At 39.7% G+C, this 24,644-nt stretch overlaps 2 protein-coding genes across 2 annotated transcripts; one reads left to right on the top strand and one right to left on the bottom strand.

Moving 5' to 3' along the window:
• Positions 1–1,052: 1,052 nt before the first annotated feature.
• Positions 1,053–8,292, bottom strand: LOC149948373 (uncharacterized). Its single transcript, XM_090171862.1, has 7 exons — positions 8,051–8,292; positions 5,200–5,635; positions 4,674–5,014; positions 4,289–4,450; positions 3,783–4,209; positions 3,422–3,708; positions 1,053–1,368 (listed from the first exon to the last, which is right to left on the bottom strand). Exons 1-7 carry the CDS (start codon positions 8,244–8,246, stop codon positions 1,151–1,153), a joined length of 2,067 nt encoding a protein of 688 aa, XP_090027988.1. The 5' UTR covers positions 8,247–8,292; the 3' UTR covers positions 1,053–1,150.
• Positions 8,293–12,131: 3,839 nt separating this feature from the next.
• TrpRS (Tryptophanyl-tRNA synthetase) lies at positions 12,132–16,950 on the top strand. The gene is made up of 7 exons (XM_090173337.1): positions 12,132–12,556; positions 12,613–12,841; positions 12,909–13,091; positions 13,155–13,368; positions 13,428–13,601; positions 13,666–13,806; positions 16,697–16,950. Exons 1-7 carry the CDS (start codon positions 12,430–12,432, stop codon positions 16,856–16,858), a joined length of 1,230 nt encoding a protein of 409 aa, XP_090029463.1. The 5' UTR covers positions 12,132–12,429; the 3' UTR covers positions 16,859–16,950.
• The last annotated feature ends 7,694 nt before the right edge of the window (positions 16,951–24,644 follow it).

Here is a 24,644-nt window from a genome sequence, read left to right as displayed (position 1 = left end):
GCTCGGTATCTAACGTACACATGGTGTTGCCATCATAAAATGTTTTATTTTTAATTTAAATGGTCCAAACTAATTAAAATAGGTCTCAGAATTTTTAAGACAAAGCTAAATATTTTATGTATGCTATGTTTATTCTATTCTAATTAAAAAATTAAACTTTGAAAATTTTCCCAAATAACGATCTAATATTTACGACTGCTACGTGACTACGGAGGTGACAGACAAATGCCGGTAAACCGAAAAGGTCCCCCTAAATAGAAAACCAGTGACATCACTCGCGTCTGCGCAAGAGAAGGAAGGAAAGAACGAGCGTTTTCACCAGAGGAGCAACTTCTTTTTTCGAATGCGCCCCCGTTGAAATTTGATGACGTCACCCAGATGAGCCTCCGTTTATTTTCAATACAATCTCATCTGGGTGACGTCACGATTTTACATAGCAACGGAAAATCTGTCATATTTTGATAAAAAAAACCATGCTATTTTTACGAACCCCGCATACAACCTTGGATTAACTGTTTAGTTAATCCAAGATACAACCATACGTTATCTTCATAAAATATCTCCATAAAATATCTTCAAGGAAATTGCCAAGAAGTAATATTTCGAAGAGCCTGGAACTACGCATTTTACGTTAAAACTCTGACTTCCGAATGGTTGCTGCGATTTTTAGAAGGACCACAAAATCTTTTATAAATTTAATAATAATAACAATAATAATAATAGTCGGCTGGACTAATATCCAAGGCAGCACCTGAGTGAATTTTAATGTCATAATTCAGGTGGCCAGGCAGTAATTTTCAGGTTTATTTTGAAGAAAATTAAGGACCGTACTTTAATATTTGCTTTACGAAGCCGTTCCTACCATTATTTAATAAATTTTAGATAAATGTTTGGGAGGGGCATTGACCCCTGCACCCCGGTTCATACGCCCCTGTAGCCGGGTTAAACTGCGACCATGTCATAAGCTGTTCATTTTCTGGCCATATTTCCAAAGACTAGCTCAAGATTCCGTTGCCTTTAAAAATATATACTGTCTATGATGAAACGTTTATTTTAATTTTAAAGTACAGTTTCGTAACAAATGATAAAACAGCCAAAGGTGGACGTTTGAATTTTAAAGTAACACGAATTAAATATAAAATATATAAATTTAAAAGAATGTGAAGTAGGTTAAAATGACGGTGATACTAGATATGAATTGAAATATTGGAGAACAAGCCTCGTATTCGGCCGAGCTCGTCTTTCCGGGGCAGTAGTTCTCTGGCATATACTCGTCGATATTAATGTTTGGAACACCCGTGATCCCCCATCCCAAACATTCGCAGGTGTTGAAATCTGGAGTCTGACTCGCCGCTGGGCAAACCAAGTCTGCAAAAAAAAACGAGAAATGACTCAAATGAGCAATCGTTTCGAGATTGACCTTTGAAACTACTGGACAAGGATAATTTAGACCGTTTTAATTTGAAATAACGTGGTACCTCGGCACATTTGCCTTCGAGCCGAAGAAGAAACTAAAATAAAATAAATTCCAGAAGCGCGTGCGAGAACGCGTTAAAGGGCAACGCAAGTGAGCTGGCATTTGTGTGACTATGTATGCAAAGTGCGAAATTTACGCTAAACTCTGCGTGGTCTCGCCAGTACCGAGTGGGGGTGTAGGGAGTTAAAAAGCACGGTGCTTTTTCTTTCTTTTTTTTTTTTGCCACAGAGCTTGCGTTGCCCTTTAAACCGCGCGAAAAAGAAAATGGGTGACAAGACGGAGGAAAACGCGTTCAATATAAAATTATAAATAGGGAAAGGAAATAGGGGTGCTATAAAAACGCGTACTAAAGGGCTTAATATGGAATTAAACTAGAATTTTGATTAATCAAACATTATTAATAAAATTATAGAATTAATATTACAGAATTAAAGGGAATATAACCTGCAAAGCAATCTTTATGGAAGACCCCTTCAATTTTTCAAATTATCCTGTATAGTGGCGCCAAAATTTTCTAAAGCCAAAGGCAAGAGCGACCAGAGCTGCAAACGTTGGTGTTCCACACCAAATACCTGAAGTTATATTCTCTTTAAGCTATAATTTTGATTAATAAGCCCATTACGGGACGAGGGAAACACTATAAATCACCGAAAGGTAAGTGTTTCGTTTAGACCGCCGGAGTATTCTGTTCCGAATTTGAATATTAGTCGATTTTCTTCGATAAATCTATGATTTCGATAGCCGTTTAGAATCTTCAAAACACGGATCGACGATGCCTGGATAATATGCACGTAGTTGAAATGTCGAGTGTGGCTCTTACGTCAGAGTCTCTTACTTTTACAAGTCTACGATTGCGCGCCAGTAGCGTAGATAGAAATCCTACAAGGGAGGGGTTCAAACTATGTAAAATACCTGAGATGGGTTGCGAAGGGTGTGAAATTTTAGTACAGCCAAAGTTACATCAAAGGGGGGGGGGGGGGTTTGGGCACGGAAACCTATGGAAAGGTGAAAACGAATAACTTTGGGAAACCTCCCTTAAAGGAGCTCCAAAGTGCGGTGGCAAAATGTGTGTAAAGTCAGTAAAGTGCGAAATTTATGTGTGACTCTGCCCACCTCTGCCAAAGCCGAGTGAGGGGTTGGGGGGAAGGAAAAGCATGCTCAATTTTCTTTTTTTTTGCCACCGAACTTTGGAGCCTCTTTAAATAGTAGGAGTGAGGGGGGGGGGTGAACTTGCACATTCAGCGAGTTGTTCCGGGTTTTCGTCCAGTGACTTAAGCTGAGATCGAACCCGGCTCTTATAGGTGCGAGGCGAAAGGGCTAATGATTCCACGTAGTTCAATTGATTTGGGTTTTTTTAAAGGCCTATTCACCCTACATGTACATCAGATAAATAATCTTCAAATGTTCACCATCAATGGCGACTCTAGGTGTTTTATAATTTTTTGCTCAAGGGTGTACTATAGATTGCTAAATAGCTTGGTTGTCCTATGACAATCGCTAGTAAACGACATTTTTTTAATTAGTAATAATAAAGTTTTTCTATTTAAATGAACATTACTTTTCATGGTGATGTAAATGGTACTAACTAGTATACCTCATCGGTGATTTTACTACATACTTAAATTTACTACTCACTCGAAAGATTTGAAATAGGCATTTACTACTTGAGACAGCGGAACTGTGAGAGAAATATTTCGGGTGAAGTTTTAAAAAGTAACGGGTAACTCGAATGTGGAACGTAATAAGATAAAAAGGTGGTGGTAAAAAACCCGTTTAAGAAGGAATTACTTTAGCATTGAATGAGTTGTAAACTACATGTTTCAGCCCTTTAAGCACATAGAGAATATTAATTCGATGGCTGAAAGTGTTTCGGAAACTACGTAAATCTTAACACAGATGGCCAAGTGGTATTCACCCGCACCAAATACAACAGTACGTCTATACCTGGACAACATTTCTTCGTGAGTTGATCTGCCGGGTTGAATGGTTTCGCATCTTGGCACGTTTCGCAACGTTTCCGACATTGCTGATCTCTATATTTGACCATTGAGCAATTCCCATGCTGTGCCCTAATTGCGCACATAGGATCCGCGTCTTTGCACGGCTCGGAACAGTCAATGTGATTATATCCGTACAAACAAAGGCAAGCGCAAGTACCACCGTTTAAAGTCCCGCAATTCTTGCATTTCGTCTCGCACGTGCAATTTAAGTTGTTAGTATCGCAATCCTTCCTTCAGTTAATAAAAATACACAATTTCAATTATCTGACTTTGATTCCGATGATGAACCCCCGCCGAAAACTTACTTGGTGGTGCACAAGTTGTTGTGGCAAAAAAATGAGCCGGGCAGAAAACATCTTGAGCACGGTGGTCCTGACAGGTAAATGGGTTTCAGGTACGTATTTCTGTATCGGACGGCGCAAACGGTGATTTCGGTGAAAGTCTCGTTATTGCACTTGCTGTTTCTGGTGCAAAAGACCCACAAAGTGGACGCCGAAATCAAAGTTTTGAAAAAGTCGCAGTTTGTGGCGCTGGTGTCGCAAGTTTCAGCGGAGTAGTTGAATTTCGTGAAGAATTGCTTCAAAGGTTTCGGGTCGTAATCGGTCCGCTTGGTCGTCCAGCTGAAGAACCACGTTTCGTTGTCCGTGTTTGGCTCTTCTCGTTTTGGTATTTGGCAATTGTCCGTAAAACCTTTGGCTTCTTCGAATTCTGTTTTTCCAACTCTGTTTTCGCCTAAATTATAAGGTTTCCCGTGACAATTCTTCTTTGGTTCATCGTCTGAAAAAATTTGGTAGCGATATAAGTGACTTACCAATCTTGTGCAAGTTAGCGGCGGTCGGAATGACCGCTGACCTCCACTGATTAATTTCATAGTAAAGGTTTCGTCGCTGTTCGTCGTCGAAGCCGTCGTCTCCCACTGGAGTGCAACTGCAATTTCTGATGTCGAGTCTTTGTTTCTCTCCGCACGTTTTATCTGATGCGAAAAATACGACCGATTGACAAATTAAAACGCTTTATGCATATACAGTTAAGGGTCCACAGACTCGTTTAAAAAATTCAGGCCAAATTTCAGGTAACTCTTCCGTCACTTGGCTCGGGTATACTTTCCCTTTTACCAAAATTTGTGATTCGGTAGCCGACACCCTCAAAGTCCAAACGTTTATGTGGCCTTTAATAATAACTGTCCAATAGGAAACCTTCGCAACACGGAAAAGTTTGCGGATCGTGTTCGTCGTACGGCTTAGGGTCTTGACATTTCCCGCAAAGTTTCCGGCAGTCTATTCCCCAAAACCTCAAATTCGTTTGACAAGCTTCTTTTCCCCTCATTGCCCTCGTTTTTACGCTCCCGTTGACGAATTCGTATTTGAATCCTGTGTGAGCGCTGCAGTTGCCATTGAGGTCAGTGCATCTCTTCGCGCAGTCAGGGCCATCGTATCCGTACTTGCATTTGCACCTGCACTTTCCTATATCCAATTCGCCACAGTTCTTGCACTTTAAGTGGCAGGTGCAGTTCAGATTCTCACCACGGCACTTTTTTCTACGGGTTCAAATATATCGCGTCAGCACGTGTTCAAATTATTTTAGCGAAATTCGCGAAAGTAATCGTTTCAGAATCGGTGGAGATCTCGTTCGAAAAATGTTGGTTTACGTTTCCGCAAGTATTACCGTTAAATCTCGAACCTGTTTTGAAACGCAATTGGATGGTTCCGGCGTACTACTTACTCGCTAACGCACAAGTTCTGGTAGCACCAGCTGCCACGCTCGGCGATACATCGCGTACACGGTGTTCCCCTCGTGTGATACGGAAATTGACGTCCGAAGCCCACGCCACAAACGGTGATTTGTTTGAAACTCTTACCGACACACGCGCTGTTTCTGCTGCAGCCCAATTGGAAAACGAAGTTGCTAACCATGCTCCCGAAAAAAGCGCAGTTCTCGCTTGGTTCGAGACAATGTTCCATGCTTTCGGGATAACTTGATTTAAACGTTGTCAAGATGTTTGGGGATAGCTCAGATATGTTTCTTTCCCAGCTGTAGAAATAGGTATACCCGAATTTGGAGGCGTCATTATATCCTCCGTCGTATGAACCGTTTTTTGGCACTGGTTCACATTTCTTCGAGATAGTTTGAGACTGCATGGCTTCCTCGAGACCGTATTCTAGTAGATTCATTTTTATTTATTTGTACCCATAATAGAGAGAAAGTCATAGAGTATAAAAAAAGGTTTTTTTGAACCCGTATCATATTTAGTTTTTACAAATTAAATTATTAATACAATAATTATGTAATCTGCATCTGAAATGTAATGTAATATGTAATTTACCGTAATGAAATGTACGGCAATGTAATGAAATGCACTAATATGTAATGTACCGTACCGTAATGTAATGTAATAATCAAATGTTTATTAGCGAATGAAAACTATCTCTACGCCCCCTTTCGTTCGCCATTGAAGCTAGATAGGTAGCGGCTAAAACAGACGCTATTAGTTTTTCGTCATCGTTATTCGTAAATTTGACTTTATACTTGCATTTTAGTATAATTTTTGCATCGTTTGCTTATATTTTAGTAAGTTTATTTAAGAAAAAACGTTCTTATGACTTAAATTTTTCTGTATCAGACGCTAGATCATAGGCGCTATCCGATTCGTGATTATTTTGAGTAAATTCAATTTAATCACGATTAAGTTGATTAAATCACGTTTAATCATGATTAAATTATTAAATCTGATTAAAATGATTAAATCCCGATTAAAAAAATTATATCGTGATTAGTATGATTAAATCCCGATTAAAAAAATTATATCGTGATTAGTATGATTAAATCCCGATTAAAAAAATTATATCGTGATTAGTATGATTAAATCGTACTTTAGTTTTGATTTTAATGATAAATTCTCTATTCGACCGATTATATTGATTAAATCGTGATTAAAATGATTAAATCGTGATTAAAATGATTAAATCGTGATTAAAATGATTAGATCATGATTAGAATGATTAAATCTCGTTTAATTGATTAAATCCTGATTAAAAAGATTAGATCATGATTAAAATGATTAAATCTCGTTTAAATCGTGATTAGATTTTTTAATCTTGATTACCCTGATTTAATCACGATTACCCTGTTTTAATCATTTTACTATGATTAAGACGCACACAAAATAGAAGTGACCTGCCCCTCGGCGCTACCTCACCTAGACTCGTTTCGGTCGCGAATAAGAAAATAAATGATTTTATTAGGAAATATTTGATGCGCATCCTGACTCCTGACTTAACTTAAATTATCTGAAAACTTTTCGCGTCCAAATCAATAAGGCCTCCTCTCTCTATCTCCCGCGTAATAGCTCTTTCTCTAAATAATATATACGCATACATGTATAAAAAGTGTCATTTTTTGGAGCGCGCGCTTCCTAATATTTCCGTGTAGAGGGTCTCGTGAGGTTTCGCGCGAGCTCAACAAAAGCAAAAATATGCGCGCGCTCTCTAACCAGGGCTGCGTTCAACAACTCTAAAAAAGCTCAGCGCTGAGCTCAACGGTCAGCGGTTTTTTACTGAACGGGTTTTTTGACTTCCGGTTTTGACGTCACGTTGATCATCGGAGACTCAGCGGAAACATCGGCTGAGCGAGATGGTTTTTCCGTTGCTCATCGGTGTCGTGACGTCATTCTACAAAGTTAAAGGAGGGGTAGCAGACGATATTTTGTTCGTTAAGTCAGCGATGAGCAACGGAAAAACCTGCTCCTCCGACCGCTGACTTCGTTGAGCAGCATGACGTAGAAACCGGAAGTTAAAAAAAGCGTACAGTAAGCTCAACGCTCAGCGCTGAGTCCGCTGAGTCCCGCTGAACGTAGCCTTTAACTGCACGATGAATCTAACGTAATCACGTGACCTCTCGTATTTTATATAAAGAGCTATTATTTCGGAGCGGAATCGCGTTTTGTGAATGGCCCGTTTTCAGTCGTAGCAACTTTCGTTTTTTTTTTCCTGAACGCGACGAAATATATTTTCAAATATCGCGCCGATGGCACGTAAGCCTAACGCGGGAATGAAGGTCTGAAAATTGGTATCTTCAACAAACGAACTCGACTTAAACCACCTATTTGACTTCAACTATTCCGATCTTGCTTCTCAACTATTCTAATTCGAGGACATCATGCCTAGCCCAACCGAACACGGAAGCAAATCTTCCCATTTTAACACGAATGTTCTGTATTCACTTAAAATTAGAAAAGTCCATAATTAAAAGGGGGCAAAAAGCTAAACTCTCACAAATTTAAAGTAATCATTACTTTAAATATGTTAGGGTCGATCTTTTTTGCCCCATTTTTATTATGGACTTTTCTACTTTTTCGAGTAATTTTACTGCATTATAGTCCATAGTTGGTGTTTATTAAGGTATTCACTAAACCTCGTATACTGTTTATTCCGCAAACGTATTCTGCGTGTTCATTTTATTCCAAAATCTGACTTCAATAAAACCTTTTTATACTTTATCTTTCTCTGACGTTTGACTGTATGGATTAATATTCATCCTTAATATCAATCGTTCCAGGTTTGAGAAAAATACTTACCGACCCAATGCAAGTTACTGGATACTTCTTCCGACCTCCACTGGTTGACGTCCTTGAGCATCAGGTTCACTTGTTCGTCGGTTAACCCATCACCCTCGTAGAAAGTGGAACAAAACGCGAAATTTTTTAAATTATTCCAGATATTATCCCCAGCAATTACTAGTAAAGCTGACATCATTAACTGTGTGACACCCATTTTGTATCTTTTCCCTTTTACGTTTTAAGAAATTGAAATTTTATTAATACGCGCGCGATTTTATGTAATATCGAATTTAGTCTCACGCGTCGCCAGACTTTACAGGCTTATTTATTTTACGCGTGAAACTAAAAGCATTTACGAACAAATTCGTAGCTTACGCCTTGCTAGACTGGTACTTGTATTAGCATCATAGATTGGCATTACCTTGAATATGTATGACAGTCATTTCTATAGACATGAACAAGTTCGCCAAGAAGGGCGATAATATTATTTCGTGCCCGTATTCCATTTAAGCAGGGAGCATAAAATCATGAATTAGTAATAAACCTTAAATTTGAGTGAAATATTACTTCTGGCCATACACGACTTCGATAAGTAAGTGCCACCTAGAAGCAACAAACACAGCACCCCACACAAGGAGAACGCAACCCGTCAAAAGTCGTGCATTTTCCGATTTTCTTGTGCACTATTTTCATTTTTTAGACGCTTTAACCAAAGAATATAAAGCCCCAGGAATGGAAGGATTGATATTATTGGCCACGTGTTTTCGTTGCGATTGAAACTTCCGGCAGATCAAATCAGAGTAACCGGAAAAGGTTAACTTATTCTGAATTGTAACAAACGCTTCAAAAGCGTTCTGATTAACGAAAGTAATTCAGCGTTGCCAGGCCACAAAAATGAATATATATTATAATACATAAGTACGGGAAACTTTGATTACTCACTATTGTGTGGTAGCATTTGACCATAATTGGCCGTTACTCGCATTTATTTTGGCGTAAAATTTTTAATTTATATATTGGCCTATTATACCCCCTTTTCAGGAATTTGGGGCAATACATTATTCCCTCCCCTCATTTTTCAAACCACGTGTTATACGTATTGTGAAATAGTGGTTTTTGAAGACTTATCCCGCTAAACGTATCCCCGCTTTGGTAGTGCTTTAATTTCTCATATCTACTAGAACGCCTTTCGTGAACCTAAAACCGCATACACATTAAGAAATTAAATAAATATCCAAACTATAATGAAAATAATTAATTTATAACTCGGATTTTGTTGTACATATGTTAATTAAGGGCGCATTTAAAAAATAAACACTAAATATGAAACAATAAAGGTTTCAAGTGAGAAAACCTTGGGTGTTCCTACTATCGTTCTAGCAAGGATCCTATATGTTAGAAGGATATGAGGCGAGGGACGAAAAATGGCAGCGCCGTCGGTGGGTCATGCGCGATAGAGAATCCGTCTTTAGATTCCGTCAAGGACAAAACATGGAGGAAGCACCGTCAAAATTTGTCCTTGAGGGAATAGAAACAAGACGTCCCACGTTTAGAGGCTCTCTTAATATCGACGGTGCTGCCGGCGTTTTGAAAACACAGGCTGGCCGGTGGGCTACCTATCCTTCTAACCAGGAATTCATACCTCTAACTTGGAATGGTTATCTCGCCCGATTTCCGTCTCTATCTAGGGGACCGTTTTTTTCCCATCATTTTGACGTCAGAGCATACGTGTTTTCTCATACGATTTTCAATGGTATTAAATCCTAGTTTCAGATAATTTCATCCCCCAGTGTCGAAAAAGGGTTCAAACATCTTTTTGCTTTTCCCTTCGCTATCCCCGTATTGATAGCGACGGTCACCTCGTAATTCGGACTTCGCGGTTCTCAAGGGCATTGTCACTGCTGACAATTTTGACAGCGCTAACAATGCCGGACTTAATCCTTCCACATGGAGAGGTCGGGAGAGCGAGCTGACCCGTCGCTATCAATGGTGGGGTTTCAAACCCTAAATTTCGAAATGGCCGGGGAGTCGAAACAACAAAAAAACTACAGTCGTAAAAACGGGAGGTTGCGCGGGGTAAAAACTCCTAAAGAGGGGAGACGCGGGGCGAGGGGGCGTTTTTTTTTTCTCATACACGTCACTGAAAACGGTCCCCGAGATCTTACCATAGGGAATACGGCCGGATAACCATTCCAAGTTAGAGGTATGAATTCCTGTTCTAACATATAGGATCCTTGGTTCTAGACTAGCGCCATGAGCGAGAACAGAGAGAAGCTATGGCGCACCCTACCAAACAAGGAGGGTTCTACTCCCTTTAACCACGGACTGTAAATTTTAGAGGACGAGTAAAGCGTAGCCTTCCCCTGTAGAATTTTGGTTTCCCCGCGCATCAATCACTTCGAAATAGAGAGAGAGAGTCCGTCAAGGTCATTTGTACCACGCATAGAGATAGTCCCCCCTCCCCCCACCGCATGCTATCTGGAAATCTGGCCGACTGAAAGACACGGTCGCGCCATTTCGTTTACTTTATTTTTTTTTATGACCTTGAGCGACTTCCGTCAGCCTGATCGGTGAACGGGGCGTAAAATACCTCGGGAATACCGGTCCTCTAAAATTTACAGTCCGTGCTTTAACGTTCTATAACTTGGTTTTTAAATAAAATCCACTATTGCACAGTTTGAAAACTTTATTTACGCGCTACGCACGTTTCGACTCGTAGCGCGTGAAAAAAAGTTTTTAAAAGGTGACTAGCACTCAGTCTGTGGAAAGCGGTAGGATTCTATTTGCCAACGACGTTATGTGCTTGAACATAGAAATCTCATAGGTAACTAGAATGCTGCCGCCTACGGCCGAACTTGACGCCAGTTCGCCTTGAACCTTCAGCCAATGAGAGGCCGTAGAGTGGTTCCGCCAAGGAGGATAATCTCTGATAATAATCCTCCTTGGATCCGCTACTACAGCGGGAGATAGTTGACGTCATTCTCTCTGGTGACATTAAATTCTTGGCAGAACCACTCTTTGAGCTCTGATTGGCTGAGATCTGGCTATCGTCTGCCACGGCGTTTGGCCCATTTGCCAGTTACACGGCAGCATTCTAGTTACCTATGAGATTTCTATGTGCTTGAATCAAGCGTCGGATCGAATTTCAAAAATTACCAAATAATTTGACCAAATTCTATCAAATACCAAATTTTAGTTTGAAAAACGTTTTTAGTGTATTAAAGGATTTAAAGGGAGTAGTATTACCGTTGCGTATGATTTAGTAGGTTTTACCAAGCTTAGAAAATACGTCGCTTCTGCCTTTCGCTAATATCGCTAATGAGTAAAACGATTACAATAAAGCTTCAGAAAATAAGACACTTCTAGATTTTTCCCACAAACAACTTAAACAACCACACGCCAGTACCAGCTTACCTAGTACTCTAGTAGTAGCTGCCGTTTGCTCTTTCTTCCCAAAATAGAACATTTACCTCCATATATCCAGTAAAGAGAGAGGCTCACTCACCTCACTGATATATTTAACGATTTTTACACCTATATATTAAATTTAAAACACGTTTTCATAGTTGATAGAATCTCCATCAAATAAAACTTTATATTTGGTATAATAATTTTATAAAAATTTCTATTTGGTTAAAATTTGCCAACCTCGCGGTATTTGGTCGTTTTAAAGGGCAACGCAATTGAGCTGGCATTTGTGTGAATATGTATGCAAAGTGCGAAATTTACGGTAAGCTCTGCGTGGTCTCACCAGTACTGAGGGGGGGGGGGGTGTAGGGAGTTAAAAAGCACGTTACTTTTTCTTTATTTTGCCACAGAGCTTGCGTTGCCCTTTAAATATTCGATTTGAATGTTGGTTTTAAAAATCCAATGTATTTTATATTTGACAAATACCAAAAAAGTGTTATTCGCCCAGCACTAGTTGTGGCTCGAAAATTTGTTTCTTTAATTTAATGGTATTATCACAATTTCATTTAATTTTGGAATATCGAAATCAACGTGAATATAAAAATTCAAAATGTCCCGCTTTGGGACCTTTATCGCCATCTATTTCGTGAAGAGGAAACTAACGAGTAAATTAATATTAGGTTATGAAATCGTCTGCATGACACATCCACCCTGTTACACCGGTCCCGGTATGATCTTAAGAATATAATTAAACTTTAGGTACCTAATTAAAATTATTTTTGTTTGATAATTACGATCGACTTTCGAGTACTTGATGAGATAAATCTTTAGGATATTTTTCTCTATAAAATACAGTTTAAATTGGCCGGGCCTACATGCAATAAATCAATCGTTATTTATTGCTACATTTATCTAAAGACGTGTCTGCTGACGAGGACAATTCACAAACTCATTACGTTGCTATAAAAGTTTTATTTATAATTAAAAGTATGGAAAACGGAGAAGTTTTGTTAGAGAATATGAAACTTGAGGATATAGAAAAAACTGAGGACTGCGTTGATCCGTGGAATGTAGTTAGTTCATCGAACACTGGAATTGATTATGACAAGTTAATAGGTAATTTTACATTAGTCAACTAAATAAGGAAATATTGAAATTAAATCTTTTAATAGTGAGATTTGGAAGCTCAAAAATTGACGATATCTTAATCCAGAGATTTGAGTCTGTTACGGGAAAGCCAGCGCACCATTTCTTGCGGAGAGGCATTTTTTTTTCACATCGAGATATGTTTGAAATATTGAAAAGGCACGAAGAGAAAAAGCCCTTTTTCCTGTATACTGGCCGTGGACCATCATCACAAGCCTTACATATGGGGCATTTAATCCCGTTTATTTTCACCCAGTAAGTGTAAAATTAAATAATTAATCTTCCAAATTTGACTATGTATAATTAAAGAATCTATTTACAGAGCCTTACAAGAGATATTTGACGTTCCGCTAGTTATTCAGCTTACTGATGATGAAAAATATTTTTGGAAGGACTTAACAGTTGAGCAAGCTAAAAAAATGGCTTTTGAAAATGTTAAAGATATAATTGCTTGCGGGTTTGACATGAATAAGACGTTTATTTTCTGCGATTTTGATTTTATCGGGTACGTTTTTTTTAAATGAATATGGTAATTGAAACTATTAACTTTTGCATTTTAAAAATTTAGTCAGTGTCCAGAATTCTACCAAAATATAGTACGGGTTCAACGAAGTGTTACATTTAATCAAGTTAAAGGAATTTTTGGGTTTGGAGACAGCGATTGCATTGGCAAAATTGGATTTCCAGCTATACAAGCTGCTCCTTCATTCAGTTCTTCTTTCCCCTTTATTTTCAATGGGAAAAAAGATATTCCATGTCTAATTCCATGCGCAATTGATCAGGTATCTATTATCAAACTAAACTAAAACTTTGTTATGTAACTCAACCTAACTCAATTTAGGATCCTTATTTTCGTATGACAAGAGATGTTGCCCCTAAATTAGGCTATAAAAAACCAGCCTTAATTCATTCGGTTTTCTTCCCCGCTCTGCAAGGAGCCCAAACGAAAATGAGTGCCAGTGACCCTAACAGTTCTGTGTTTCTAACGGATACACCCAATCAAATTAAAAATAAAGTATTTCAATTGATATTTCTGGTTATTTGGTGGTGAAGTTAATCCAAAAACATTTAACTCTTAGATTAATAAATATGCCTTTTCTGGTGGAGGAGCGACGGTAGAAGAACATCGTGAAAAAGGGGGCAACTGTGATGTCGATATTTCATACCAATATCTCAGGTTTTTCATGGAGGATGACGAGAGGCTGGAGCAAATTAGAAAAGTATAACTTAAATTTTTTGAAATCACCATGTGCGAGGCGTCGATTGTGTATCGCAGTCGAGTATTCGACTCGAAACTCGGTAAAACTTATTTAAGAAACTCTAAAAATATCGAGTCTTCACTTGAGGCCTAGGCTTAACTTCTCGAGTCTTGTTAAATTCAAAAAAATCCTTTTCTTTTTTCGATAAAACGGGTGCGTTCAGTAAGAGTAATTGGACCTGCAGCGGTTCTGAACTGTTGCATATCGTTTGCAGCGTTACGTCAAGAGCTACTGAACGCTTTTCTGTACTCACGCAATCGGTTAAACGCGATTACTTTCCTTAACGTTGTGACGTCACGCTGCAAATGAACCGGCTCGCCCAGACGATTGAAATGGTTTCAATCGGTTGAGCAGCGTAACGTCATGCCGGAAGATTAAAAAATCGTACAGTAAAAAACCGGTTTCTAAATCTTGAACCATTGCATTTGTTGCAAGTTACTATGTCTCTCATTGAGTAAAGATAGGTTCTCCTGATTGGTTAGTTTATAATGAGATTACAGGTTCTCCTGATTGGTTAGTTTATAATGAAATTACAGGTTCTCCTGATTGGATAGTTTATAATGAAAGTACAGGTGCAAAATGAAACTAAAACCATAATTTAGCATGCTCTATTCGACGGTTTGTCCGTTCTTTTGTTTTTTTTTTATGCCTGTTTAACTTTAGCAGCTAGGCTTAGGTTAACATTGTTTTCGCTAGTTTTCGTTTTCATTATGACCTCAAACAGGAAGGAATCTTTCCACGAAGAAATTTCCGAGCCAAGTGTTTTGGAAGAACTAAGTTTGAATGAAGATGAATCAATTCCGCAAATTTAACCAAGAGTCATCTACCAGTTCAAGAAACTAACATTTCCTTGATAAATAATAAAAAAAGTAAAATCTGGAATTTTTCTGAAACCCTAGAGATAATGCAAACGGGAAATACTTCGAGCGTGAGAAACCACCTGCGTAGCAAACATCCAACTGAGTATAGCTTGCTAAAAACCGAAGAAACAAATATAGTGATGAAAAGCAAACAACCAACCTTGCAGGATATTCATGCAAAAGGAACGTTGTTTTTCAAGACTCTTTTAAGCTATAGCAATATGCCTATTTTAAAAGGTGGGTAAAAATGTCGACCCACCCAGCCATACTTTCCAGTTGGGAATAAAAGATGCAATTTCAGAACTTAAAATAAAGGAAAAGAAAGATAATAAAATTTGAGCAAGTGTAGGTCAATAGTTGGCCATTTCAAGCAGTGTGGTCTCTTCAAATTTGTTATCCCAGAAACAACATGAATTGAACCACCTCATCCAAGATGTAAAGACCCAATGGAATATCACCTGTTAATGTTGTAAAGGTTATTTGAGCAGAAGCAAGCATTATCAGCAGATCTCTTGGACATTAATAAGGTAGATAATTTTACAAGCTTCAAATGGAAAAATGTAAAGACATTGCTGGAAGTTTTGGAACCCTTTGAAACGGCAACTCAAGATCTATCCAACATAATCTATGGTTATTCCAGCGTTGCTTTGTTTAGAAACATAATAATCGAAGCAAAGCTCATTGGCTCAAGCTCACAGCTAAAATTTAGCTAAAAATTTCTAAAACATTTGAAATTGAGAAATTTGAGATTTCCAAATTATCGTAGAAATACATTGTTCATAAAGGAATGGTCTTATGACCCTAGGTTCAAAACTATACTGCTTAATGTAGAAGAAGAAAAACTTTCAGTTAATTGGATAAAGAGGGAAATTTCAAGCTCACTGGAAGTAGAGGAGCAGGAGGTTCCAGATAAATCTAAGAATTTGGAAAGTGCACCTACTTCTAAATCTATGAAAAGGAATAGTTTATGGCAACATATTAAAAAAAAATCGAACAATTAAAAAAAGACTAAAGTTCGCTTGAGCGAGTAAGTTAATTTGTATTTTGAAGAAGACGTAAGCCCAAGTGGTTCGAATGTAGCAGAATGAATATTGGCGAAGTAATCAGTTTAAATATTAGCAGCTAGCACCGCTAGAAAAGAAATATATAGCTATTCCAGAAACTTCCGTTTGTGGAGCTACAATGACCCACAAAAGGGAGTGTCTACTTCCAGAACATCTTGAATAACTAACGCTGTTACACATTTACTTGTAAAACAAATCTTATGGAAACTGAGATAGTTGTAAGCCAAATGTAACACCCAGCCACCTGTTTAAAGGCAAATGCAACTTATAATGTTATAAGTTGCTTTATGACTTGGGCCTAAGGTGGTGCCTTGGGTAATAGCCTAGCTCAGTGGCGTAGCTAATGGTCCGCAGGCCCCGCGGTGGGGGGGGGGGGGGCGAGCTTCAGGGGGCCCTGCTCACCATAAAAAAATTGAATAGGAGGGGCCTCTGAGTTCTCAGCTACGCCACTAGCCTAGCTGATTATTATTCTTATTAATCGTCGCAAACTGTGATGTATTTGGAAAATGTATGTACATTTTGTGACTTCAGATAAATCTCTGGGATCCCAGTTAATGTGAAAATTTCTGAGACCATTGGTAAAATTATCGCAAGCTGTGATATAGTTATGTTTATTCTAGAAAATTGTAGTAATGAAGTAGTTGAAAAAAAATTAGAAACTCAAAGAAAGCTAAGACAAAATACTCCAGTACTCCAAACCTCCTCCTTAAGCTAAGCCTAAATACACTAAACCCTGTTTTCTAAGCTAAGGCTAAATACTCGAAACCCTGTTTTTTAAGCTAAGGCTAAATACTCGGAAAACTTGATAAATTTTAAAACTACTCGATAAATTTCGGGCACTCTAGACTCGAATTTAAAACCAAAAATCAAGATTCGCACATGGATTCATTTTTTCCTGAAATATTTTGATTGATTATCTCGTCACAGGATTACACGAGTGGAGAGCTTCTAACTGGTCATCTAAAGAAGGAGCTTATTGCAATTCTTCAAAAAATAGTAACTGATCACCAGACACGAAGGAAGGAAGTCACAGATGAGATTGCAAAACAGTTCATGACACCGCGACCCTTAAAATTTGGTGGAAATTAAACCTTCAGGGTGTTTAAACCCGAAATCCCGTTGATTTTTAGGGCTTGTTGCCGATTTGGTCTTAATTTATTAAAGCTTTACAACACCAGAAATGTGTGGGTTTTATTTTGAATATTTGCTGTTTCATTATTATTTTATTAAAAGACAGATACAACATGGCATCATGGACTAAGAATCTAAGTGGACTCGCTGTTCAGGTTTTGAAAAGCACGCGTTAATACTGGGAATAGGAAAATCGCGGTTATTTTAGTTCAATGTTGAGAAACTTGGCGTCGCTGAAGTCGATTTCCGACGTAGTTTCGTAGAGAAGCTGCTGGAACCAGCGTGGGAAATACACTACTTTTCGCGACTTTATTTTACCCCTCTTACCAAGGACAGTAGATACAGGGACGAGAAAGTATTTTGGCGGCCTCTGTTGGAATATATCACCTAAAACGACCTAAACGCAAGGAGAGTTAGTTGTAAATTAAAAAAATGGCGGTCGCCTATTTTTAGCGGTTCTTGACGAGGCCTAAGTGTTCAAAAAAATGGGCATTTTTAATTTACGCTCGTAGTTTTATTTTTAATTTAACATCAAAATGGTAAAAACTAACTACAATAATACTGTCCATGGTGAACCACGTCTTAACAATGGCCGCGGTTTGTTTACATCTAACTCCCCGTGAATATGAAGACGTTTAAAATCAAATTTTTTCCCCCTGCTTTCTCGTCCCTGTCCTTGCTCTTACTCGCCTCCCGCTCGTCGGCCATTGCCTCTGCCCTCAGCGGGGAGTCTAGCATCCACTCTTTGGGTTCCCGTAATGGAGGATGGGGCTGAAAGAGGGAAAACCAAACATGGACGCGCCCAGGGAAATACCGCGAAAAGAGTGTATAAGGCGGGGGCAGTGGGCTAATGACCAGTTTAATAATTGCCCGGACCAGTTTATTAATTAAATCGGAGGGGGTTAGTGGATATAAAAAGACTAGTATACTAGGCTACTAGCCTAATTATAGTAATTAATAGTAAAATAACAATAGAATATACATTTTTTTAAATTATTATTATTATTATTATTATATTCCTTAGGAAGTTAAGACTCCTAAGTTCTAACTAGAGGTGTCAACGAGCCGAGCAAACTCGCGAGGGCTCGCAACTCGACACGCTCAAAGTGTATCGAACCGAGTCGAGCTAAGAATAAATGAGTCGAGTGTCGAAGCGAGCAAAAACGTATCGAGCCGAGTTCTAGAGCTCGCTCGTTAATCAGCAGAAAACGAACTGTGTCACGAACCGAGCCTATGTCATATCGAGCGAACTACGAGTCGAGCTAGTTTCTTGGCGAGCGAGCAACGAGTCGAGCTAGTTTCTTGGCGAGCGAGCAACGAGTCGAGCTAGTTTCTTGGCGAGCGAGCAACGAGTCGAGCTAGTTTCTTGGCGAGCGAGCAACGAGTCGAGCTAGTTTCTTGGCGAGCGAGCAACGAGTCGAGCTAGTTTCTTGGCGAGCGAGCAACGAGTCGAGCTAGTTTCTTGGCGAGCGAGCAACGAGTCGAGCGAGTTTCTTGGCGAACGCATCGAACTACGAGCTAAAACGTTGAGCCCTGAAACGAATCAAGTGCCCTCGCTTGAAAAAACCATTGGCTCGCTATTTAATAGCTCGAAAGCTTACTTTCTAAGGTTAAAGGAACGCATATCGTAACACTTTTCTAAAAATGGATATTAGGTTAATATTATTCTGTATTATATTTGAGGCATTCAAGGACGTTCTTTGGGGGTGGGAGCAACCAGGTGGTTGCTCAGCGATTATCATGGATGGTGATAAATATATAAAACTTTTTGTACATTATAGCTGGCCTTTATTTTAAACCCAGACAATAAACCGTTTAAACAAATGTGGTTTCCTGGAGCACTAAATTAAATGTATTCATTTCACTATAGTGTAGCTTGCCTAAGCTAGGGTCGGACTGGGTACGTAAAGACTCAGGTGAAAGTTGCTGTAGTCAGCAGTAGGGTTTCAAACTAGGGCGGCAAAACTGCTTCTTGAGACCAGGGCAAAAGGGCGATCGCTAATTCGGCCTATAGGTCAGTGTGGTCTTGAATTTAGCGGCCTTAATTGACGTTTCTGTACATAACAAAGACCTTTAACGGTCTTATATCCTAACACGATTTACACAGTAATAGTTGATTGTGAGAATTATATTTAGGCTTGGACAGTTTCTTTTTATTTTACTTATTGAAAACATTTTCTATGCATTTTTTTGTGGATTTCTACATTGCCTCATTGACTTGAACGTTACGCGTTAACTGTGCTTTTACTCGGTCTGCATTTGCACTGATTTAAAGTTCTAAATGTTTGTTGTTATTCATCAGTTCACTTTGAAATCACCCTTAAGGCTCATTCTAACTATCCAACTTTAGTCAGCTGACCAAATTAGGCAGACTAGTCAGCCTAACTTATTTTGCATTTACACTAACCAACTGACACGTTCACAATACCCACCTTGTTCGTCCGACAAAAATCTTTCAAGTTGTCAGCTGACTAAAGTTGGATAGTGTGGATGGGCCTTTAAACTGTCTAGTTCGACGATAAGTTTTACTTTATTTTTTGGTGCTAGAATAAAAATTGTAAATAGCATTCTCGAGTGGTGACCAAGGTTTCAATTAAAATAGCCGCATTTATTATTGTTCGGGTAATTAATTTTAAAACATAAATTGACGGATTTTAAGTGGTTATTTATTTTCATAATCTCGCTCGGTACAACTATGTATTTTACACAGGTCGAACAGAGTAATTTAAATCGGAAACCATTTTGAGCGAATATACAACTGTGTTGCCCTATATACACAGCTTTGTATTAGTTTTAGTGATATCGGTAGTTTTTCGAGAAAAGCCAGAAATCCTACACAGTACTGATGAGTCACAAAAGGGCGAAACCGGTTTACGGTTAGATTCTCCGGCTGAAATTTTGACTTATAGACATTTTGAGCGAGTTATGCGGTGCGCGAGTCTTAAACGAGTCGAGCACGACTAAAATAGGGTTCGGCGAGTTAAAACGCCACCCGACTCGAACTCGAGCCGAGTCAGTTTTTTTCGAGCCTTTGTCGAACCGATCCATAAACGAGCTGAGCACATATCGAGTCGAGCCTAAACCGAGTCGAGCCTAAACCGAGTCGAGCCTAAACCGAGTCGAGCCTAAACCGAGTCGAGCCTAAACCGAGTCGAGCCTAAACCGAGTCGAGCCTAAACCGAGTCGAGCCTAAACCGAGTCGAGCCTAAACCGAGTCGAGCCTAAACCGAGTCGAGCCTAAACCGAGTCGAGCCTAAACCGAGTCGAGCCTAAACCGAGTCGAGCCTAAACCGAGTCGAGCCTAAACCGAGTCGAGCCTAAACCGAGTCGAGCCTAAACCGAGTCGAGCCTAAACCGAGTCGAGCCTAAACCGAGTCGAGCCTAAACCGAGTCGAGCCTAAACCGAGTCGAGCCTAAACCGAGTCGAGCCTAAACCGAGTCGAGCTTAAACCGAGTCGAGCCTAAACCGAGTCGAGCCTAAACCGAGTCGAGCCTAAACCGAGTCGAGCCTAAACCGAGTCGAGCCTAAAACCGAGTCGAGCTCGAAACTCGACTCGACTCGCTCATTGACACCTCTAGTTCTAACGCCGGCCGACATCCGAACCGAATTCGTGAACTGACACTCAAAACTAAAACTTAATAATATTGTTTGATGAAAAACCGCGCAGGCGCACTACGTATTAAAAACCGTGATCCACCCCCAAGGTCATTCAAAGCATTTGTTGTATGTATGTCTTGTAGGTACCGTTTATTATTTCCACCCCAAAAAGTTGCCGATGATGTTCAAGTACTCGCACCATAGAAATAGAAATGACACTAGAAGCACGATTAGATTGTGGTGAGATGTACGATTTAGAAGGCTGCCATGAGAGTGGAATCGCCAGTATTCTTTGAGCGAGCACGCCATCTATTTTAAAAAAAATTAAGTTTATTTTTTTTTCTTTATTATGTCTAATGTCTATGGTCGGCGCACTCAGCCTTCAACTCTATAATTATACGGGTGGCGCCATCTATCAATTTCAAAGTACATTAGTACTATTAATTCAATTGTATACGATTATAGTTCCCGCCGCTAACAGCGGATAGCGCCACCAACAAATAATAGAGTTCTCAATTTTGAAAAATTTGTTTCGCGGAAGGCAGATTGAAATTTTTATTCTAGCGGTACTATTCCCAATTCAAAGGCTGGAACCAGTAGCGGCGCCAGGATTTTTGGGTAGGTAGGCTAAACATTTGGAGTCGTCCCTTAGGAAACTTAAGCGGGGCAAATCAGCTGGGTTAGATGATATCTACGGGGAATGTCTGATAGCGCTTGGTCCTCAAGCCAAACTGGCACTCCTACACGTCTTCAAACAGATTCGATTAGGTAATTCCACCCCTAGTTACTGGTCCACTACTCAGTGGCGGCTTAAGAAGGCTGGGTCCCCGGGGCGGCGACAGTGTTTTGTGACACCCCCCGGACCGTGCAGAGGTTTTCACGGGTCCGTCTTCTTCAAGTTTAATCGTTCTGATTTGCACCCCCTCCCCCCCCCCTTAGGCCGTCACTGGGAAAGGTAAAGATATCACTGATTTGGCCTCCTATCGTCCCATCGCCGTAGCATCGGATATGTATAAGTTGTACGCTATGATCCTCAAGGATAGGTTAGGTGGATATCTTGAATCTCACGGGCTTCTCAGCGAAGCTCAATGTGGTTTTAGGACTGACCGTAGAATTTCCGACAATCTCTTTGTGCTCACTACTTTAATTGAACTGTCTCGAAAGACCGGGCGTGCTCTTTATCTCGCCTTTCTGGACTTTAAGAGTGCTTATGATACTGTCAATCGAGACAAATTATGGGTTAGTCTTCGAAGTAAAGGCGTACCAGAACCCTTCATAGGTCAACTTTCCGCTTTATACTGTAATTGCCGGTACGTTTTTAACCTCTCTGGTTTCACTAATCTCCCCGTTCAGAGCAAGGTAGGCCTCCGTTAGGGTTGTCCGCTGTCGGCATTGCTGTTCGTTGTCTATATCGATGAATTGGCAAATAATATTGAAGCTTTAACTGCGGGGGCATCTCTTCCGAGTCGGTCTGGCCCGCCTAGAATCTTACGGATTTCGTGTCTGTTCTATGCCGATGACGTGGTCCTTATGGCTAACACTGCAACTGATTTACAACGCCTTTTGAATGTTTGCGCTACTTTCGCTGCGAGGCAGGGGTTGACTTATAGTTTCGAGAAATCTAATATAATGATTTTTGAAAGTTCACAGTCTAGTTTGCTCTGGGAGGTAAACCCATGTCGGTCGTCAATAGCTATACTTATCTCGGTATTTTTATTACAAATCAGGCGGATTATCTTCATGGTATGGAAAAACTTATGAAGGCTAAGGCAAATAAACTGAGGTGGGCAGTCACCAATATGGCGTCACACTCCTATAACAAATATACCGTCAGCCGTACTTTGTGGAAGGCTGTGGCGGTTCCCGCCCTCACCTAGGGGAACGAGGTGGTCTGCTATTCTAAGTCTACAGCTGACTGTCTCGATCGCAATCAACGTGGTGTTGGGAAAGCGCTGCTTCACACGGGCCCTTTTGCGGCCACCCCAGCCATACAGGGCGAGATGGGTTGGTCCACTATGGACCTCCGTGAATATCGTAGCAAGGTAAGGCTCCTGTGACGGTTGAAATTTCTCGATCACTCACGTATTGTCAAGCAGGTCTATGACTTCATTAGATCTAATGGCTACGAGGTAGCGTGGACCGCACGCATCGCCCGGCTAGACCGCAAGTATGGGATCGGTACTAAACGTGGTAATGCGAAAAACTATAGGCAGTGGTTGAAATGTGTAAATTCCGAAATAACGGTTTCTGCTGCCCAGTTTTGGCGGAGTCAGGTAGGGCACAAGTGTAGTTTGGGCATATATACCCTCAAACGACTTCCCAAGACGGAGGATTGTTATACCGGTAGTTGCAGTAGTGGGTTACTATTCCAAGCACGCACAGGCTCCTTGCTAACCAGCGTACGGCAAGCCGAGTTAGGCCCTTACTCCGCTGAGTGCAAACTCTGTGGAGCAGCCAGGGAAGACACTCTCCATGTACTACTCGTCTGCCCTCTGCGTTCCCTCGGCACAAATCAGGTCAACTGGCGTTTGGTCCATCGTGACGACCTTTTAGAGCTACTACTTGGTCTTACCGACTCCCCTTGGAATTTTGAAATGGTCGCATCCATCCTTACACTCTGGCAAAAACTCAAACTGGAGTGGCGGCGAAGCAACTTGCCTTAATTAGTCCCTCTACCAGTAGTCAGTTCCTCTCAATTCTCTCGCCTATTTTCAGTGCCATTTATATTTATATTTTTTGTATCTATCTGTATTTTTGTATACAATTTGTATTTTTACATTTCATTTATTCCATTTGTATATGGATTCTATATCCTTTTAGTTTTATTTTTCCTGTTTAACTTGTTCAGATAATCTCTGTTTGTTGTTTCTGAAAGTGCTGCCATTAATGTTTATCTTAATATATTTTTAACGCGTTGCTGAGCTCCATTTTTCGGAGTCGCTCTGTTCCAAAAGAGTGTAAGTTCTCTTACGGCAAATAAGAACCTTTAAAGTTTAAACCTTTGAACCTTTATAAGTAGAGGCCCAACCAGGGGGAAAAGAGAGATTCTTTCTGTTATGGAAATTTCATAACCCCCCCCCCCCCCCTGTGGTATGCGTTATCAGTTCAGTTCAGGTCAGTTCAGTTAACTTTTCCACTCCGAATTTGGTCCCTTTTAAATCAGGGAGGCTTACCTAAACTTTCGGATAAGGGGCGCAGTACTTCAGCAGATACATCAACGATAGTCAAAAGAAAGAAGCTGAAGAGAACTTACCACAATAATCCTTTTCCAAGGACAATTTTGGATGCAATGACAGTCTTTCACACTATTTAGAACATAATATATTAAAATTTTAACTAATTTATTAAAGAGAAAGTCATAAATATATTTTAAGGATTCATAGTTGTATTTAATCTTGAAAATTAGAGGTAAATTTACCTTTTTTTCTCTCGAAATATCGACGTACTTCCAGGGTTACCAGATAAAAGTTTCATGACCCGCCCAAAAAAATATATACAAACCACCCAATTTCCCGCCCAAAATAAATAATTTTTCTAAAACAAGCCCAATTTCCGTCAAAAAAATAAGGAAAAAATACTATTTGAGGTTAAAGATTTACTCATCGTAAATGGCGCTATTGATGGAGTACAACAACTCAGCGGGAGGTACAAACTGAGATGATTTTAAGTTTAAACGTAACAAACCAAATTTTATGTACAGAATGCTTCGAAGCATATCTGGCCGCATTTTATTTCTTAAATTATGGTGGTTTCGGGTTAGTTGGGACACGGCTAAAATTGGACACTTTAAACAAAAAAATACCTCCTGCCTGAAGCAGACGACGCAGACGATTTTCAAAAGTCATTTCCTTTAGCCGTTAGCCCTAACCTTTGACTTACGAGGAGACTACCCGAGGTGATAATCACCGATTTTGTTGAAACTAGGTGGGTATGTAGACCTTATGGTAACATAAAATTTCACCAAGGGAAAAGTTGCAATGGGCATTAGTTTTGCCATGGCAACCGAAAATGTTTTTGACAACACAGTCTGTATATTGTCCCATTGAAAATAACAATTGATCAATTTTTACATATTTGGATCAAATTGACCAAAATATCATAAAATTCATTTAATTTGTCAATTTTGCTCCATTTTTTTTGGTTTTA

The sequence above is a fragment of the Leiobunum rupestre genome, chromosome 4 (assembly GCF_980474605.1).
Source record: "Leiobunum rupestre chromosome 4, qqLeiRupe1.1.hap1, whole genome shotgun sequence".
Classification (NCBI taxonomy): domain Eukaryota; kingdom Metazoa; phylum Arthropoda; class Arachnida; order Opiliones; family Sclerosomatidae; genus Leiobunum; species Leiobunum rupestre.
Note: the sequence above shows the minus strand (reverse complement) of the source record. Positions and strands in the feature narration are given on the sequence as shown.